The following is a 21,372-nucleotide window of genomic DNA, read 5'->3' as shown; positions in this document are numbered from 1 at the left end:
AGAACATTTAACTTCTTGAATGAAGCAATAATATCCATTTATTCAATAACAGCTTAGATGAATTATTCACTTTTATTAGTGAAATCAGACTTACCAGACTTTTCCAGTCTTTCATTTAACATCAGATAATAAAAGTAATGGTAATCATCATCCTTTGTTATTATTTTTAAGAAACTTAGTTGTATGATTTTTTTTATAGAGAATCCAATTTTTAAAAACCAAACTTCTTAATAGTAAAAATTTATAGTTTTTCTTTACTTTAAAATTTGCACTTTTGAATCTATTTAAGTGACACACATTCCTGGGATATGCAAAAATTATCTTAACATTTAAAATATGTGGGTTTTGTTTTTGTTTTTGCCAAATGCATTGTAATGCTTAGAAATTCTTTTGGTTAATTCTCCCCAGAATTTTCAGTTTGTTGTTGTTTTTTAATCCCAATTAACACTCTAAGATTCCTTTCACCTTAAACATCAGAGTGTATGAGTTCTTTTTCTTTGCTTGTTCATCGACCCTTGAACTAAAACTTTTCAAGAAAACTTTATAATTATTATGCATAAATTTAATGATAAGTGAAAATAGTAAAACTCAACATTTGTTATGGGGAAAGAGGTTGCATGGTATACTAGAGGGGGAAAAATGACAATCTCTTGCACTATATACTCCAATTCATTGAATGATTAAAATTTTTAACTGTGGTTAAATATACAAAAATCCATTTCAAAAAAATCCATGCTATCCTCCTGTGTCCACCAAATGGCAATAATTCTCACATAAACACACACATATGCACACACAAATAACTCGAAAATGTCCCTTCTGCAACCCACCTCCAACAGTTTCCCAGAAAACTAGTGGGCGCCTCCTCCTTAGGATTCCTAAATAACTAATAGGAAAGCTGGTTCTGACCATGAATTGAAGAGAGATATTCTAGGAGCCTGGTCTTATTTAAGTGTTCCCATCCTCAGAGGACTCTAGTGAGTATAACTATAAAATCTGGAGGAAACATAAAAAAAATACAAAGTGTGATTCCCACCTTCTCCCCTCTCCCCCCCCCCCCCCCCCAGTAGAATTTTATTCATACAATTAAAGGCTGTTAGTTGGCATCCCATTTAACCGTCAAACTTAGACCAGTGGCAGCTCCAGAGCCACAAAGAGAGGCACTAAATGAGAAGAACATGTTACTACACAGCATTTGAGAAAGTTTGGCTCGGAGCTATGCACTGATTAATATCAGATCTCCTCCTTTACTTGCCTCTTGACAATCTTGTCACATCTGGCTGACAAATCCTTACAAGCTTATCCAAACCAAGGCAGTCCGGATCATGCTCCAGGACTAGCTGGAAGGAAATGGCAACACCAGCCATGCATGGGATGTGCCATCGTGAGACTAATGAAGCTGACTCCGTTTGCAGGCTGCAGGAACACTAAGAAACCCAGCCCGCCTCCAGGTTTTGCAACACAGCACAGAGTCAGCTCACCCAAAGATAAGACAAACACTCAGCTCCCCAGGTTTGAGAAGTCAAGCAATTATATGAATTTAAAAGGGAAGGGGGGGGTTATTACAAACTTGAGCAGCTCTCACAACCCAATGAATATAGTATAACAAGTATTGTCACTGACTGGCCAGTTTATTAAGCTACTTTCCTATAAATTCCAAATCTGTGGATTTTTTTTTTTTTTAAGTGACATTTTATCAGGCTTTCACTCAACGTTAACGCTCAGCTTTAACTGACCTCAAGGAGATTTTTCAAAAACACAATCCAGCTTTTTCAAACTATTCTGAAACCTGACAATCCAGATGGAAAGTAATTTTACATTTTCCTTCCCCGGAAACTCTAAAAAGACACTTCTCTCTTTCCTACCCTCTGCATTCCAGAAAAGATTTGGGAACCGGTGGGTACACGGTGGGGGTGTAGGGGTAGGGGGAAAGACAGTAATTGCCACTCTGTTTTCTGTATAATTCTGCCGAGCAAAATGATAATGGATTTAAGTTTACATTTGAGGCCATGTTTAGTTTTCCACAGACAACCAAATCTAGCCAGAAAAAAATAGCCTGTCTTAAATGTCAGCTATTTAGCTGCTTAATTACTTCAAAGAAAAACACTCCACGGAACCAAACAACGCTAAGTAGATGCCCACCTCGTTTGGAAAAAAGTATTCCTGGCTTGAGTTTTGGAGAGGCAAGAGAGAATCAGCAATGAAATGCGTCTACAATGCAGACGTGGGGCTTCGATTGCTGAACACTTAGATGTGCATTCCCAGAGAATTCCAGAGAGAAAGCTGGAGGGCTTTCTGGTCATCCAGTGCATTGATATATCACAATAACTCTAATGTATTTGCTTAAAGCACTTGGCCTTGGAATACATTGAGGTCACAAATCAAAGATTTTTATTGTGATTAATGTATGCCCCAGACTGGCACAAGGAGACATCACCAAGTTCTCTGGGTTTCCAGAGCCCGACCACTTATTTCAGTCTGAAAACAATTACCCAGGCGGTGTTTATACCTGGGTGCAGCGAGCTAGCATTTCAGCTCCTTAGCTGTGGGCAAAGGAGCACACAGACTACCTAGCAGCCCAGGTATGGCAGGCAGCTCTTTGGAAAATTAACTCGTCCAATGCCTCAGCAGGCAGCACTGGCTCCCTTTAAAGCCCAAACACACGGGAGCCCTCTCATCCCTCCAGCCACAAGATACACACACACACAGAGTCCCCAAAGAGAGAAAAGTTGTCCCCTGCACTCAGCTCTGCCAGGGTCCAGAAGGGGAACTTTTCTTACCTCAGCCATGGTGTGGGTGCTTAGGTTTCCTGAGCTTTAAAAGAATTTCCCATTCCTCGGTGAGCCCTTAGAAGAAGTGCTGGAAACACTCGTGTCTGTACAAGTACTGAGCAGGCAGGACCATCACCCACCCCTTTCCTCTCGTCTGAATCCAAGCACCTCAAGGTCTGATGTACACTCAGCCCGCAGACGGGAATGAAATAGGATCCTCCCCCTCGGTGCTCTCCAGGGCGAAGTTGTGTCTGCCTCCCTCACCTTTGTAGCAAGCTCGCCTCTGTGCCCGGTGCGCTGTGTTCCGGCATGCCCCACGAGTCCCAGAGCAGTCCCTCTCACAGCTGGCTCGGAGAGGCCGTGACACTCATCATTCACAGAAATTTGATCAAAAGGAGTCAGAGAGGCTCGAGGCACTTCTAATGCGCTCGGAGAAGATTCTCCCCCTGCTCGGGCAGCCTGAGTAATGCATTAAATCAATGCAGCTGACCCGAGGCCCATTACACTTTCCCGGAGAACACAGACCTATCTGCAAATAAGCTGAAGATTTTAAGTCCTTTTTTTTTTTTTAAAGCACAAATGCACTCCTTTTTATCTCCAGTTTAAAACAGCAAAGGCTGTGGAGTTTCTCTTGCACTCTTGTACTTCAGCCGGGGGATGCACAGGCAATCGTGCTTTTGCAAAGGGCGAATTGTCTGGGGGTCAGATGAGAGGAAAGATAATATTGTTAAAAGTATAACTAAAATAATGGGGTCAGATGTGCTGAAGAGCATAAGGGCCTCCTGGAGCAGAAGGAGGTTAAGGGACAGGTTATGTGGGGGAAAAGTCCAACCTGTGCTTAACAATGGGAGGGGAAAGGGAGACGTAGGGGTCGAGTCCAGGGGTGGGGTGGAGTGGGCTAAGCCAGGGCCAGGCTAGCTCAAGGTCTTAAAAGAAATAAGAAACATTGTAAGTCGGATTGTAGCCTAAACCTAACCAGACCCAGCTTGTTGATCCCAGTGGAGCCGGAGGCCACAGAGAGCATGAGGGAGCAGAACTGGAGGAGGGGGCAGGGAGACAAAGGGGGAGACTGCCCCTTCGTCTCTTAGGATGCATCTACAGTCATCCTGTATCCCAAATCCTAAAAAAAGGATTCAGTTCTGGAAGGCATCTTAAAGAGTCCAAAGCCTTTACTTGTGAGGATGCTGAAGACCAGAATAGTAGTAAGGAGGATAAGTTGGGGTTTTATTTTATTCAGGGATGTACCTAAAGTATGACTTTGGACTTCCCCTATCCAAAAACATGTCTCATCTGTTTGCCAAGGCCTAAAATTCCTTTAAGGAGAGACAAAGCCTTTTATAAGATGATGAGAGATAAGGGACTTAAAAGGTAAATGCCTCCTTGACAGAAAACATTATAACTGCAGTTCACATGAGTGTCAATCAAGCAACAAGTGCACATGGCATTGGATCATTTTAGTTCTAACAGAAAGAAGAGGCTTGGGGAGCAGAAGGGCATTGAGTGGCCAAAGGTGGGGGAAAAGAAGAAAGGGGAAAATGAGTTGCCCTGGAAGAAGAAGTTCACAGAAAGGGTAGGCCGGGGTCTCCTAAGAACACCTTTGTTAACCTCAATGTTTTATGGAAGGCTGGGCTGTCTGCATTCAACTATAATCATCATTCTCATCTTCATTACTATCACTGTATATTCTTATATTGCTTTAACCTGACACAAATTGTGCATAAAAGTTTAGCTTTGTTCAGTGCTGCTGCTGTTCCACTTGAAGAAAAAATTACATTTGAGCAATAATGATGTAGGTTGATTCAACTTTGTATGTTGCTATGAAAAATGTTTGAAAATGTTCCTATGTCTAACTTTAATATGGCCAGCAAAAGAACCTAATTACCAGAAAAACCTTTGTATCCCCACACATCGTGTGCCATTTGTAGAGATGTGTTCAATTCCTTTAAATATCACCCTGGTGGGAACATACACATTACATAGTGTCTAAGTCCCAGACAATGATCCATTTAAATCAGATAATATTCAATTTGACAAGATTTCAACTTAACTAAAAGAAACTGGACAGACAAATGTCTAGAATGTCCTAGAACTGAATTTGACTTGTATGTTTGTTTTAGTTAAATGTCTTCCCACAAATTAAACCTTAATCTAAATCAAGGTTTAATTAATTAACAAAACTAATCTAAATCAACTTAATCTGTTAACTTATCTGTAATAGGTTTTAAAAGATTTGGATGACTCACTACATTGGGAACTTCCTGTGGATTAAAGCAAATAGGAGTGACATGACTTTAGCAGTTTGCTTTCCAGCAGCCTCCTTCTCTTCTCATATTGCCTAGCATTTTACACCAGGAGGAGGACTCAAAGATAATATTTTTGAAAGTAAGATCTCGACACCTTCTATGAGTTTTCCAGGGCTATGCAGTCAAGCCTTAAGGCTTCTCTACTTAAGCTCTAACACACTACCCCGGGTACTTCTCATCTCACATGTGATTCCACATGAGAGATAAGAACAAAAGGAGTGGCTAGTACTTTAACCATGTATGTGCAGAGCCTTAGAGTGACTTTAAACAGAAAGACCAAATTTATAGTGCATTTGTGTTTTTCAAATAAACAAATCTAATTCTTTGTACATCTGGGACCTATTTTGCTCCTTCACCACCTAAAAGAGACTTCAGGAAGGTATTCAATGAATTGTTTGAAAAAGAGGAAAAGATGAGCTTAAGATTAGGAATCGAGAGGGATGATCAGTAGAACTCTATGGCATTTTCCTCCTATTTGGCTTCAAATCTGAAACATTCAGCTCGTGATAAAAAGAGACACTGACTTCTCCTCCCACTGTATTACCCCCAAGAGTGCTTTAGGAAAATAGATGATTTTTTATTCACTCACCATCCAGGAAGTTCCTTTTCTCCTGGTACTCTGGCCACAGTTTTTTTGGCTTACAGTAATATACTTTGCTCATCATAAAGAAAGAGTGATTTCTGATGCCTCAGTTTGTTAGGGAAGGAATACATCGTTGGATGGTCAAACCATTTTTAGTTGGGATCAAATACAAATTTTATTACCTGCTGAAACCTTCAGCTGCAGCATGTTATATTTGCACCCTCTAACTAGACAAAGTCAGAAGTGCCGATGTTAAGAATTCCTACAGTTACAAGAACTTAACCAAACAAGAACATTCAAATGAAAATCCAAAATGTAAAACCACTGGTCAATTTATGCTGTGCTGAGAGCTTAACTCTTTATGCATCTTCTCAGCTGGGGGATTTTAAATTTCCATTTGCATTATTACAGATTTTCAATTTCTTTTTTTTAAAAGGGGGGAGGGAAGAATAGACTTAACAGGGAAACAAAAAAGCCAACAATAAATAAACCCACTAAGGGGCCATTGCAATGAAGACTTTAGAATCAGAGAAAATTAAGACTAGAAAGGACCTTAGAGATCATTTAATCCAATTTGCTATTTTATAGATGAGGAAATGATGATCCAGAGAAGGAAAATGACTTGCTTCAAGTCAAACAGCTGGTTAGTAACAGAGCAAAGACTTGAATAAGAATCAACTATCCCATGCGCTAATGTCTTTAGGAAAACAGCATTTTCCAAGCAGCATTTCTCTCTGAGTAATATGGAGAAAAGAGTATAAAAGCAAGAGTTTAAAACCTTTTTTGAATCTATATGTATGTTCTGCCACAGAAGCCAAATGTCATAGATTTCAGTAAACTTTCCTTTTCCCCACTATTCAATATGAAAAATATTCTAATGTTTACTGTTCACATGCCCCAAATAAGTAAAATAATCAGTTAAGCTATCAAGTACTGATTAGGCACTTAATATGTCTCAGAGAGATTTCTAAGCACTGAGAATACAAATAGCAAAAACAGGACTTACCCTCAAAGAACTTATGTTCTAATGGGAAGACAATATACATAAATCAGAATACACAAGATAGAGAAAATTTACAGAGTAATTTCAACAGGATCATATATTTTCCAAGGATTCCCATACTCCTCAATAAACCTCTTATATCCCCTTGGGGTTCACATATTCCAGATTGAGAACTTCTGGAGAGAAGAAACAAAATCTTCAAAATCTACACACTGACATAATCATAAGATACTCAACTCTTTTTTTCCCCTAAAATTACACAACTTGGGTAAAAACTGTCCCATGTTCATATTTCAGAACAGAGTCTACCATGACTCATAAGTTGTAAAATGGTAACAGGTTGTGAGATGGTAGTTTCCAAAGGAGAAATGGGTTTTGGGGTTTTGTTTTTTGTTTTTGTTTTTTAAAAAGATTAACTCTCTCATTCGGGAGTGTAAATGTTTTTTTTTTCCTCCCCAAAAGAGAAAAAAAAACCCACAGGCTTTTGGAAGAGAAATCACTAAGCTGTAGAGATGGCATCAAGGACTGAATTTCTGGGCATGTAGACTTTTTGACTAATAATCACTGAAAAGGGACAGAGATCTGAGCATCAATAACAGATATGGCCTTCAGACTGCACTGGAACCAGGAGGGAAGCTTTAGTCAGAGGAGGCTCTGTTGCCTGAACCCTTGGACAGTGTGGTAGAAAGTAACTCAACTATTTGTTGATAGCTGGCAGGAAGCAGTACGCCAGCAATGGGTCTACTTATATTGGGTAAAAGCCAAAATCAAATCCGTTATGAGAGGAAAGAGTGTGTAGAATAATGTCTCTCCTTTAGAGAGTTTGTGAGGATCAATACAAGGAGACTATGCACATTCCTCAGAAGACAGTGTGTCAGGAAACACCAGGAGAGAGGATGAACCCTTCTACCTTCACCCCACTGCCAAGAGACATCTATCCAGGGGCAGCAGGTCTGGGCACATCTGGGGCATGAGATGGTGTCAGGACCTGACTTAAGAGCAAGAAGTAGGAGCCAAAGCTCCCCCCTACGCAACAAACACCCTGGGTACAGATCATACTGCCACAGAGGCCAAGTGTTGCAATTTCTATAGACTGGCCCAGAAACAGACTTCTGTTGAGAGAGAAGGATGATAACGTCTAGCCAAGAGGTTGGCTGCAAGTTCTGCTGCCAAAATACTATCTTGTCTGTGATTCCCTTCTCGCTGGTCCATCCTACTTTCCCCTCTTCCACTTTACCTTGCATGTCAGAGAAAACTAAATTTCCAAGACTAAAGATGTTCCATTCAGTGTTTTCAGGTTTCAAAAAGGAAGGATCAAAGTGTCCACTGGGCATGTAATTGTACCTAGGGTGAATTCATAGATGACTGGACTTTTTTAAGTAAAAAGAAAAGAATAAGAGAATTGAGAAAGAAGTCTAAGGAATCTAATGTTCAAAGACAAAAAAAGCAAAACAAGACAAAATATAAGTCCTAGTTTGGTTCTAAATCATCTTCTCTCATTTATCTGTGTTCAGCAGACACAGAAGTTAGAAGATTTTGCCCCAATGTAATAAAAAGAAAACAGGCATAAACAATGAAATGAAATCCCTACAGATTTGGGAAGAACATTTAGAAGCGAGTGGCTTTTTAAGGTATCTTTTGTTTGAGACAAAGACACATTTTGATTGGGGTGAAGTGGGGGGAAGGATTGCATCAATGGTTATCACCATTCAGATCTGCTTAGTATGTGAAACTGACCTTTCTTTTTGCCAGTTATTTCATGTGAACTTTTATATCAGTTGCCAGCTCTAGTCTTGCTTTTGCCACTGGCTTGCTATGTAATCTTTGCAAAGTCACAGGAACTCAAATGGCCTTAGTTTCTTCATTATAATCAGCCTCTATTAGAACTGATGCCTCAAGGTCCCTTCTAGCTTCAACATATGACACTCCGTTGCATCATACTAACCCCACAATATGAGCAAAGGAACCAAAAACGTACATACATTAGGCTCACCTTTGGGAACCTTTAGCTCTAGAGTAATTGTTAATTTCTTGACTCAAGACTTTTTAACTCAAGAAATCAATGGATGGCAGAGGAATGGAGTGAAAATTAGTTGTACAGAAACCAGGAGCAAATAATAATAATAATAATAATAATAATAATAATAATAATAATAATAATAATAATAATAATAATAAATACTTATTCTACTCTTAGAGTAAGATCATCTTTATGTAAGTTGTTTAAATTTTGCCTCATTTCTCCCCACCCCTTCCCAGTTTCTTGGTCTATCTGCCTCCTTTTGCCAGTCTCTTAAGGTGACACTGGTTTGTGGTCTGTGCACCTACTTCTTAATAGCAACTTAGACAAATATAACAATAAATGGAAACAGTTAATGTTGGAGAAGCTATGGGAACATGGACATACTAGTACATTGTAGGTGGAGCTGGGAATCGGTACAACCATTTTGAAAACCATTTGAAATTCCACAAAGTGCCTTAATTGTCAATTTGAACCATCTGAAGCAGAGATACTATTACTATATACATAAATCCCAAGAAGTCACTGATAAAGAAAGCAAGCCCTTATACCAAAAATATTTCTCTAGGCACTTTTTGTAGTAACAAAGAACTGGAAACAAATTGTCCATTGAATGAGTAATAGCTAAACAAATCATGGCACATGAAGATAATGGAATATTGGAATGAAGTAAACTGAGTCATGAAAACAGTATACATAGTGACTACAACAATGTAAATGGAAAGAACCACAAAACAATCAAAAGTGAATGTTGTGAATTTACAAAAAAAAATGAGCAAGGTTACAAAAAAAAGAAAAAGATGAGAAGACAGACACCTTTTCACTTCATAGAGGTGGGAGGTCCATAAGGTGAAATTGTTGCTTATATAGTTGGACATTCTCAATGTGTATTGGCTTTTGCCTGGGTGTGTGTGTGTGGGTGTTCTTAAATCTTTTGGGAGGAGTTATATGAGATGGTTCTGGGAAATGGAAGGAGAATAATACTAGGAAAAATCTTGATGTAAAAATGAGAGATAAATAAAAACAATTTTAAAATAGGATACCTGTTTTTCTTCACATACTGAAGAAAATACACAATACTTTGTAGTAAACAATTATGACATTTATGAATTTTTGCCCCCAGTAAAATGAAAAACTAGCTTTTGGCTCTAAGAGAATCTTGCTTCATGTCAAAATAGGCAAGTTACTGAAATATAAGAAGGTAGTGCGGGTTCTGGCTGGGATATAATTCTGAATGTAAAGCCATTACCATCATGAATATAGGTGATACAGAGGCAGCTGAGTGGTCCAGAAGATAGAGCAACGGGCCCTGGAGTCAGGAGAACCTGAATTCAAATTTGATCTCAGACACTTATCATTTCCTAGCTGTGTGACCTTGGGCAAGTCACTTAATTCCAAATGCCTCAACCTGTCCCCCTCACCAAAGGGAAGATTGCCAAGAAATAAAAAATCAATTCCTTTATGAAAATTTATAACTACAACCATTTCATGTCTACCAGATATATGGGAACATTTCATTGGACACATCCTTCCATGTGTCTGTACTAAAATAAAATGTAAGGCTCGGAGGGAAGTCAAAGTCAGGTTTAGGGAGAGGTACAAGAAAAACGAGTGGTTTTTCCAGAAGCTACAGTATGAGAATTACCCACCTGTTCAACAAATAAAATGTTTATTTTTTAAAAATGGAAAACTGACCCTAATCTTCTGCCATCGCATCTTCAAAAGAAGAGATATAACCTATGTTTAGAGCATCACTTCTATCCAGTGATTTTCTCTAAGTGCTTTTTAGGGCAATCTTGATGTTTTTTTATGAAGGAAAATAGCTTAGCACAAGGGTGAAATGAGACTTCCAAAGGCTGGTCTTTATTTGGGTCTATATCTCTCAGACATGGGGGATGATACGGGTCTCCTTTCTGAAAGATCTCTAGCTACTGAGATTTCATAACTTTTAAGTTGTAACAATAAATCTTATAGCCATGACCAAATTTTCCAAATTGTGTCTTCTGGTGCTGTCTAAATCTACTTGTGCTTTCCTTATTCTTAAAGTTTTCTTCAGTGTTAACAATCCCATTCACTCTATCTTTTAGTCACTGCTCCTATTTTCTGGGTCTTCCCAAGAATTTTGCTGCTTCCTCATGAACAATTGTTAAATTTTTTTCATGTACCTTTGAAACATAAGACTTCCACATATAATAGAATATTACTGTGCCATAAAAATGCTGAATATATGGAATATATTCATGAGAAGACAAGTGAATTGAAGCAAAGTATAAAGAAGAAAACAAAATATACACCAACTTCAACAACATAAAAGGAAAGAACGATAATAACAAAAACAGGAAGCAAACACCATCTATTTATTATGACCAAGGCTGGTCCCTAAGGAGAGATGAGAAAATTAATTTCCTCCCCCTTTTTTTTGAAGTTAAATGACTGGGGGTATTGAATACTGTATATTGTCAAACTCTATCAATGTATTGGATTTGCTGAACTTTGTGGTTCTTCTTTCTTTTAAAAAAAGAAGGTTATAAGAAATTTTTTTTTAAACAAGGAGAAAGATATAGTCAAAGGATGATTTAGACACAAAAGATAACAATATTTTTTTGAAAAGCAAGCAGAATAAAAAGGCCCACAACTAAGTGGGGCATACTAGAATCGATATGTTCAGTACATTGGGCGAATTATTTTTTAGATAAACTTTATATACTATATCCCATTTGAGAGAAAATATTGCTAGATTACTTTAAATATAATCAAATACTACTGACACAGATGTTTTTCAGTATACTCTTATCTCAAACTCTTGATCACCTTATCTTTTTTTATCCTTCACTTTTTTCAAATGGGCTTTGTCTTATTTGATACAATTCACCTCATAATGAGGCTCATAAAAGCCATTAAGCACTAAGTCTAAAATAAATTCAAGTGCTACATTTTCTTTTTTTCCCCCTCAATATACTGCCACTGACATTTGGTTCAGTAGTGTTTAGTATTGACGCTCATTATATTATCAAGTATGACAATCAAGAAATAGAACTGATCTCTAAAATAAGTTATATCATCCACATGAGAAATGTTCTTCTCAAAATAATTACTTTGGAAAAAAAACATCTGCATAATCCAGAAAAACATTCACTGGTCAGCATGTATATGGAAACCTGTTATTAGCTGACTCCCATACTTGTGATAGTTTTCTAAATAGCTTCAGTGGTAGCCAGTCTTCAGATTTTTGGAAATAGACTTGGATTTTTTAAAAAATTACCCAAGAGCTTTGGCTGATGAATATAACAAATTATTAAGCTGGTTAATACCATTTAGGTGAAAATATAGGTGGGGTAATAAAACAATGAGACTTGGTTTCCTGAGTGGCTCATATATTAGCTCTGAAAACAATTCCAAATTGGAATCCTGAGCTTTGGCAGTATAGTTGAAATCAAGGTCTCATCTCCTAAGGTGATTTCTTTGAAATGCTTCTTATGTGGAAGTAAAAGTTTTCATATGTTTGTTAACTTGATTTTAAAATTTCTTTTCTGTCCTGCATATTTTCTTAGGATAATTCAACATCCAACAAACATTAGGAAATGAGCAGCTGGTTAATAAAGTAATGGCTGAGAATCAGACTTGGATTTCTTGAATATAGCTTACAATATTAAGAATGACCTGATTTCTGGATTGGAAGCATTAGATATAGTAGTAATAGGAGGTCTTCAATTATGCAGACATCTGTATAAGTGTGCACTCTGCCTAAAGCACAGAAATGAATAATTTCCTGATTTGCCTTGATAATTTTATCCTCTGAAAAGTAGTAGAAGCAGTGAGAAATTCTATTCTGGATGCTAATGTCAACAAGAAGAAGGAATGAGTTGCTGCAGTGGGAATGAGGAGAAATTTCAGGGAAGAGAATGTTCTATCTAAAAAAGAAAGTCTGACATGCTTTCCAGATTTTGAGAGATCAGATTTCAAAGTATCCAAAGAAAAGATGGGTGGGATCATATGGCCTGAAATTCTACAGGGAAACCAGTGCAGGAGGCTTTGGAAGCTCTCAGTAAAGAAATTCTGAAAAGCACAAAGAAAATCCTTTTGATAAAGAAAAGGGAAACTGTCTGATGACACTAGTGTGGATATGCAGGGAACTCCCCCACCAAAGTAAAAGACATGAACTAGAATTGGAAGCTAGAGCAAATAACAAAGGATGAATATTAAAACATGCCATGGTCTTCCAAGCCTCACGGCAGGATTTCTAAAGCTTAGAATCAGCTGCACCTGGGGTTTCCTTCTTACCTACATGGGGAGGAGATAAAAAGGTCAAAGAAAAGAGAGGACTATTGCTAGAGACGAATGGTATGACGATAACTGATGAAGTGGAAAAATGTAGAACTGCTCAACTTAATTTTTTCTGTCTTCTCTCCCAGGGAAATGTTGTGTTGTGTTGTTTGTTTGTTTTTTGAACTGGAAACATCAGAAAAAAAAATGGCTATAGGGAAGGTGATAACTCAGAAAAGTCAGCAGATAATAAGAGAACATGTCACTGTACTTGCTAATATTTCCAGTCTAGATCACCAGAAGCAGATGATCCAGATTGAGAATTGGAATAGTGAAGGAACTGGTAGATGTAAAACATGGACAATTGAAGAATCATTTTAAGTCTAGGGGGCACTCCTGATTTCTGACTTTTTCTACCAAAGGTGTAGCATCCTCCCTTCCCCCAAAAGCTTTCAGCTTTTTATGTGTAGTCCTCCTCCATAAGAATGCCAGTTCCTTGAGGGCAGAGACAAAATTTCTAATTGATTGTATTTGCATTCCCAGCCCACTGCCCTGTATGGCACAAGCTCTTTCTTTTTGTTGTTTGGTAGTTTCACTCATATCTGATTTTTTGTGATTCCATTTCTTAGCAAAGATACTGGAGTGGTTTGCAGTTTCCTTCTCCAACTCATTTTTACAGATGAGGAAACTGAGGCAAACAGTGTGAAGGGACTTGCGTAGGGTCACACTGAGGCAAGATTTTAACTCACCAAAGTAAGTCTTCCTGACTTCAGATCCAGTGCTGTATTCATTGTGCTACCTAGCTGCCTTTGAAGCTTAATAAATGCTTGCTGAGTTGACTTGAAGAACTATCACTAAAGGATTTGGGAAGGACAAATGCTGTACTGATTTTCAAAAAAAAAAAAAAAAAAAAAAAGGATAGAAATAAAATTTACAAAGTGAAGACCAGTGAGTCTGAATTCACTTCTTGGAAAAATTCTGGAATGTATCAGTAAGTGATGATTAGTAACATATGGGGAAAAAATTAGTGATCACAATGACTTAGTATGGTTTCTTCAGTATCAGTTTAAACTGGACTGACCTCCAGTCCTTTTGACTAGTTCACCAAGATGATATAATGAATAAATAAATGCATGAAAAAGCATGCTATAGTATCAAGCACTTTACACTGTTAAGAACTGGATAAACAAAAAACAAGGAGCTTACTCTAAGGGAGATAATCTATAAGAGAAAATTTAATTCAGGGTAGATGCAAAGTCTCAAAAAATCTTAAGATTTCACTTGAAAGGACAGGTAGCAAGACCCAGGGATTTTTGGGTTTGTCCGCATGTCAAGATATATGATATAGAGAAAATTATAAGGCCTTGTAGTTTAATACATCTCACCAGAAAAAGCAGAATTAGTGATTCCCATTTCATCTAAGTCTTGTGAGTACTTAAATAGCCCACTTAGGCTCTGACTAAGGGATGGAAAGGAAGGGGAAAGCTTAAGAGAAAAGGGGAAGGTCCTTTTGGTTTGGTGGTGGCCAGTCTTTCAACTACACAGTGAAAAGGAACATAATGATAGACAGATGAAGTAACAACTGCCTCTCCTTGACTGGAATCATTCCTATGGTTGTTGATAATCTGTATTTCATTTTTATTGGTTCCTTAAAAATTTTACCTAGATTTTATTGGAGAGGTGATAGTGGATTTTGGAGGATTAGGATCTAGCTGACTGACCCAAAGAGTAGTCAGCAATGATCTGACATCAATTTCTAGGTGGTCTATGATGAAGTACCATAGGTATCTATCTGTACTCAATTCTGTGCTATTTAACATTTTCTCATAAAATCTGGAGGTATGAGAAAGCTGAATGAGATGCTTTACATGCTGAATAAATCTAATAAGAAATTTAAAACAGATAAATAAAAACACTTGGGTTTAAAAAAATCAACTTCAAACATACAAGCTGGGGATGAGGTGACAGAATAGCAATTTGTCTGAAAAATATCTGGGGCTTTTTTTTTTTTTTTTAAAGCAAACTACAAGCACAACATGAGTCAACAGTGTGATGTGGCAGCCAAAGAAATGCTGATATGATGTTTGATTGCATTAAGAGAAGAATATAGTCAAGTCCCAATTAGCATAAACAAATAAATTCACATTTTTTGTACACATACTGCTTATTTCCATTGGGTCAAAACCAGCTACCATATCTTACATAATTATAACTTTGAATATTTGTATAAATCTGAATATACAACTAGGACTCATCATTCACAAGATTCAGTACTTAGCTATGATAGTAGTCATGCTATATTTTGCCCCTGTATCTGAAATACTGTGTCAGTTCTTGTTGTTACATTATAGGCAGGAAACTAATAAGCTAGAGAGTGTCCAAAAGAGGATAAAAAGATTGGGAAGAACCTCAAGGTAACACAATATGAGGATATTGGGATGGACTGGGATGTACAGGTAGACATAAATGAAGATGTTTCACTTAGATGAGAGAAAACCTGGGGAAGGACAAACAACATGATGACTATCTTCAAATATCTCAATGTCATCCCAGGGAAATAGGATTCAATTTGTTTTGTTTGGCTCTAGAGGCTAGAACTAATAAGTTGCAGGGAGGCAAATTTAAGCTCGATATAAAACAAACCAACAAATACATTGGTTAACTGTTGGGAACTGTCCCAGTGTAGAACGACCTGCATTGAGAGATAATGACTCTTCTCTCATTAGAGGACTTCAAACAATGGAGAGAGGACAGTGAGGATTCCTGTTCAGTTCTAGGCTGGGCTTTATATATGATGTACTGTGAAATGTTTATTAAACTCCTTACTAGGTGCAATGTACTGAACTAAGTAAAATTAAAAAAAAAAAAAGACTCTTTCCTTGTGTTGAATGTATATATAAAAACTTGGAAGGAAGAGTTGCAATGAGTAAGATTTGGCGAATATACACAACAAAGTAAAAATCTTATGACTAGTTTTTTTTTGTTGTTGTTGTTAAACTATGACAACATAACTATACATAATCATAACATGGGCTTTGTTCTTTTACTTTCTGGAGGGGGGTAGGAGGTAGGAGAGGAAGAAGGCTGATCTTTGAAAATAAAACAAAATAGTGATCTTTTTAAGTTTAGAAAAGCAAAACTAAAAGAAAAAAACCCAACATCAGTAATATAGTATAGTAGATACAGGATTAGGAAGACCAGGATTCAAATTCTGCTTCTAACATTAGCCATTATAGTCTTAGAAAAGTCACCTAATATTCACAAGCCAGAAGCTGTCTAACTCACAGATAGGTTGCAATTTGCATTGGGAGAGTAAGTTTCCATTCTTTCCATATCATAAAGCTTCCTTTTCAAATTTAGTATCATTTGTAAATTTAAAGGCCATTTAGTTCTTCAAGTCTCAAAAATGTGGAGCTTTTGCCTTCATCAACAATATGAGTGGTATAATGACTAGTGAATATTTATCTATATATATGTAATTGAGAATTTGGAATGTGACTGCTACATTAAACTAGTCATATTTCAAAAGTAAGGAAAAAGATTTCCAAGAAAATGAGAGAGAGGACTAAGGTAACAATTAGACTCAAGGTTTGTGAAGTTATAGGATGTCAGAAGGGGAGGGAATCAAATCCAAATCCCCTACTTTATAGAATACTGAGGTTATCCTTTTCAAAAAGGAAAGAAAATAAAGATGGTTAACAACAATTCTAAACCTTTGAAAACACTTCTTAAGGACTATATACCCCAAGGGAAGAAGGAACTATAAAAATCAGATGGCAGTTTGAATTACTTATTATTTTGTTGTCTACAAAACCACATGACCTTGAACAAGTCTAAACTTCTCTGAACCTCAGTTTCCTTACTTGAAAGATGAAGGGGTTGAACCTAATCTATAAAAAGAGGAGTTAGATTTAGAGCAGTTTTCAAACTATATGCTGTAGGAGAATCCTTGAAGTAAAATCTTTCAAAGGGTTGTTTTTGTTTTTGGGTTTTTTTTAAAGATGCCTTGGAATAATGGTACCAAATACTACAAGGTTTATCTTACCTAGTTTTTGATCATTTTATTCATATTTGACATAAAATGATCCCCCAATTCGTCTTACTCAACAAAAGCTTTATAACTGGGAACATCATTGGACATGCCAGCTTTATTTTTTAAGGTGTTTCACAATTTTCACTTCCTCTTTCCTTTTATAAGTCAGCATTTGGAAGTGATGTTTTGTTTTTGGGTTATTTAAAAACATAGACTTTTTTGTTTTTTAAGTTCTCTGTAGTGCCTTTTGGTAATTTTCATGGCATCATAAGGCTTTTTACTAACACTAACACCACATTAGGATCACCAGAAATGAATCCTAATTCCCTACTGCTATAATCATATGTATGTGTTTGGGAATTTGCTACTTAATTTATAAATTCTCAAGGGTTTTTTTTTTTTAATGCTTTTGCCTTTTTGAATCTTCCAATTATTCAAAAGGCGTATTTGGTACAGAAACAAAGAGAAATACATATCTATATGCACATTTATATAAAAAGGGAAAGAGGGAAGGGGGGGGAGATAGAAAGAGGGAGAGTTGGAAGAGTGGGAGAGAGAAGGGAGGGAGGGAGGGAGAGAGATGGAGAAGAGTAGGAGAATAGAAGAGAAGGGAAGGAAGAGAAAATATCCTTAGGCTAGAATGCCACAGGCAGTGATCTTGAAGAAGTAACTTCTACCCAAGTTTTGGCTCATCACATAGAGAAGCAGACAGACAAAAAGAAGATGCTAAAGGGTAAGAAATAGGAGAAAAAGAACTAAAGCCGATACCAGCCTCATATATCAATTGTGGTGGTTGAAGGTGAAGTCCAGTGAACAACTCTTCTCCTTAACTTATTTTCCTAGAGCACAGTGTTAGGGAAATATCTCAGTCCCTCTCTTTGCCATAAATTCCTCTGAAGCCTTCTGCTCCTGATATGAACATTTATTTGTTTCTTTTTTACTTTATATTCATTAATGTCCATTAATCATGATTTTTCTGCAAGTTCCTGGTTTAAGACAGAGAGGAGAAGCTAAATTAGAGAAGACAAGATTTGTCTAATATATTTTAAACAAGTGGGTCAAGCTAATTAGACAGAATTTCTGAGATTCTGGCAATTTTTGGAAATATTCCAGAGCATATCAGTAAATTATTTTTGAACCCTGAGAAAAAGAGAGGAAGGATAAGGAGACAGAAACTGCTGACTTCATGTATTGCCTCCTCATACTCTACAATGTTCCAAAGATGTAGTTATAGTTGAATAAAGTGATTATCTTACATAACAAAACACTAAAACATTGACAAATGACTGGTTATTCATTATAGAATACTGGACACAATCAGATATTAATTAAAGAGCAATGAGAAAAAACTTTCAATTTCTACTAATCAATAAATGGTTCTCTATCCTGAGTGAATGCAGTTGTCCATGAGATACCTCAGAGCACAAAGCAAATAGATGTATGCTTGCCTACCATTGCAACATTTTTTTTTTCTTTGTATCCCTCTCATTTATCATAGTGCCTATATCAACAATTGTTGACTGACTGACAGATTCTCTTGGACTGCTTCACATTAAAATATAGTTTAAGAAATGAGTAACAAGACAATCGCTGTACCATTTTAAGTCTCTAAAATGATACAGCCAAATGTATTATTATAATTTAAGGTTTGATTAGGGAATGCTTACAATCAACAGTTTTAAGTTTTATTGCACTCATACCTGATTTGGGGACTTACAGATGATGGGTCAGATTAGTGACCAACTAAAGAAAGCAATGTATTTAAAGAGTTTTCTGTTAATTTTATTAGCTAATCATCTAGGTAAAAGAAGAGGAAAAATTAATTGAATAAAGACTTCTTTAAAAGACAGGCTTCAAAGTTAAAGGACATTTATGCACAAGTGTATATGTGTACAAAAATAATACTAATTATATCTTAGTCATATATAGTCATCTTAGATTTTATACAAAAGAGTTGGGAGAATCCTATGTATATTTAGATTGATGCACAATAAAATATATCCATCACATACTTGCATTAGCTAAGTGCCATCTAAAAAGGCATATTTGTATCCCAGGTTTTAAACCTACAATCACCGTTAATGACTTTACCATGCAGGGAAAAAAAATTACTTTTTGGCAAAAAAACTTGTATAGTTGTACTTTTACATTTGAAGAAAAATGAGATTTGACTTGTAGCTTCTGAAAAAAGTCCCTTGTTAGAAATGTTATAGTTGAAGCTATAGTTGAAGAAGGAAGAAAGGAAAGGAGGGAAGGAGAGAAGGAGGAAGGAAAAGGAGAGAGAGAGGAAAGAAAGAAGGGAGGGAGGAAGGGTTGAGAGAGAGGGAGGAAGGGAGGGAGGAAAGAAGAGAAGAAAGGAGAGGAAGGGAGTAAGGGAGGGAGAGAGGGAAGAAAGAAGAAAGAGAGAGAAAGAAAGAAAAAGAAAGAAAAAGAGAAAGAAAGAAAAAGAAAGAGAAAGAAAGAAAAAGAGAAAGAGAAAGAGAAACAGAAACAGAGAAAGAGAAAAAAAGAGAGAGAAGGAAAGGAAAGAAAGAAAGAAAGGAAAGAAAGAAAGGAAAGAAAGAAAGGAAAGAAAGAAAGGAAAGAAAGAAAGGAAAGAAAGAAAGGAAGAAAGAAAGAAGGAAAGAAAGAAAGAAAGAAAGAAAGAAAGAAAGAAAAAGAAAGAAAGAAAGAAAGAAAAAGAGAAAGAAAGAAAGAAAGAAAGAAAGAAAGGGAAGAAAGAAGAAAGAAAGAAAGAAAGGAAGAAAGGAAAGAAAGGAAGAAAGAAGAAAGAAAGAAAGAAAGAAAGAAAGGAAAGAAAGGAAAGAAAGGAAGAAAGAAAGAAAGAAAGAAGAAAAAAGAATAATTGCTAACTGTGCTAACTGCTTTTAGGAATCTCTTTTGTCAAACTGTGGCTTCCAACAACATATGTCTCCTGTACCAGATCAGTTGTGATAGTGATGCATCCCAGAGGTGTGGCTTTTAATCCTCAAATTACAATGCAAGTTGAAACAAGCAAGTTTTGTCTATCACCAGGAGTTTAGTAATTAACCAAAGATCCCCAACTAATGGTTTATCAAAACGCTAGCAAGAGAGTTAAAAGACTGCACGGTAAGTCAGACGGGCAGCTCCTAGGACAAATGTGATGGGCCCTTGTGTCACATCCGTAAGAGGGCTGGTAAGGAGAATTTGTCTTCAAGGTCCGCGCTGTTACAGAAATCCAAGGCAGACCTTTCAAACAGAGGCAGCAACAGTCCGGAAGAAACCGTCCACCCACCAGCCCACCCTCCCTGTAGTTAGTGGCTTTTCTCCCTCACTTTCTTCCCCTCACAGCGCCACAAGCTTTGCAGTCAGCCTCACAGTCCCCTGCATCATTGTGCAGGAATCCCTGCTGGATCTTTAATAAAAGCTAGTGGTTTTCTTAGGAGTTGGAGGATAGAACGTAACAGCCCATGAGTAACCTGGAAGTAATGCCCAAGTACTCGGAAAAATTGCCAGTGGTGACAACTTTCCTTTGTTTGTTTCGTGGGAGTGTAAGAAGCAGAGTTATTAGCTGGGGTGACTCTCACCAAGTAGTAGGGAAGGCTGGCACACTGAAAGAAAGGTGTATTCTATTTACCAGACAGCCTTGCCAAACCTTAAATGCTCAAATGCTTAGGTATGCTTAGTTAGCTGAGATTCTTTAGAACAACCTGACCAGGGAAAGGAAGAGAATAACTTGATTATTGCCCAAGATTTGTTTTAAAAAGTTTTACGTCGGGGAAAAAGGTTTTTTGGTTTTGTTTTGTTTTAAAGGCCACCATGCCCTCAAATCATGATGAAATGGTTCCCACACATGCTAATTCTTGTATTTCTCCAGAACTGGTTTCCTGCTTGAAGCTCCCCTCTCTCACTTTCTCTCCTGACAGGACATCACTAATGGATTACAGGCTTCCCACTTGGTCAGGCACAGATTTCAGACACATCTGCTTTCAGAGCTTTCATTACAAAAACACCTGCAAACCTTTAGCTCTGGTGAGCTTTACAGCACATTTTGAGCTTTGAAAATTTTTTTGTCTGGTAGAGAAGAAAGAGGAGGCCATCTGTCCTTGGAGTATCATTGTCCACTTTCTCAGTTTGGAGTCTGTGATGGACATCAGTCCACAGGATGCTCTGCTGTTCTTAGGCAGTGACCACGTGGGTGGGTTCACTATCATACCTATTCAACTAAAGATTGACCAATCTAGAGTCAAATGAAGCTGCAGGAGAGAAATACAAGGTGGAAGTCGTGGGGGGAAAAATTATTTGATTTTTTTTATTACATTTGAATCTTGAAAAAAGATTACTAGACTTTTTTCCCCCTTTGTTTTTGGGTCTTTTAAAGAAAATGTTTTAAGCACTTTAGGGAAGTCAGCCTGGGTTTTAATCTAGGTACAGC

General features: G+C 37.2%; 1 protein-coding gene across 2 annotated transcripts in view; it reads right to left on the bottom strand.

Annotated features, from left to right (window-relative positions):
• BNC1 (basonuclin 1) overlaps positions 1 to 21,372 on the bottom strand; it is a 179,037-nt gene that overhangs the window by 22,789 nt on the left and 134,876 nt on the right. The window contains exon 1 of one of the 2 annotated variants that reach the window (XM_051981178.1): positions 2,781 to 3,324. The exons of the other annotated variant lie outside the window; for it this stretch is intronic. Coding sequence (XP_051837138.1) covers positions 2,781 to 2,789 — 9 coding nt within the window. The 5' untranslated portion in view covers positions 2,790 to 3,324. Of the gene's footprint in view, positions 1 to 2,780; positions 3,325 to 21,372 lie in introns of those variants that run through there. 2 annotated transcript variants of the gene reach the window in all.

Source organism: Antechinus flavipes, chromosome 2 (genome assembly GCF_016432865.1).
Source record: "Antechinus flavipes isolate AdamAnt ecotype Samford, QLD, Australia chromosome 2, AdamAnt_v2, whole genome shotgun sequence".
Taxonomy (NCBI): domain Eukaryota; kingdom Metazoa; phylum Chordata; class Mammalia; order Dasyuromorphia; family Dasyuridae; genus Antechinus; species Antechinus flavipes.
This window is presented reverse-complemented; position numbering and strand designations above follow the sequence as displayed.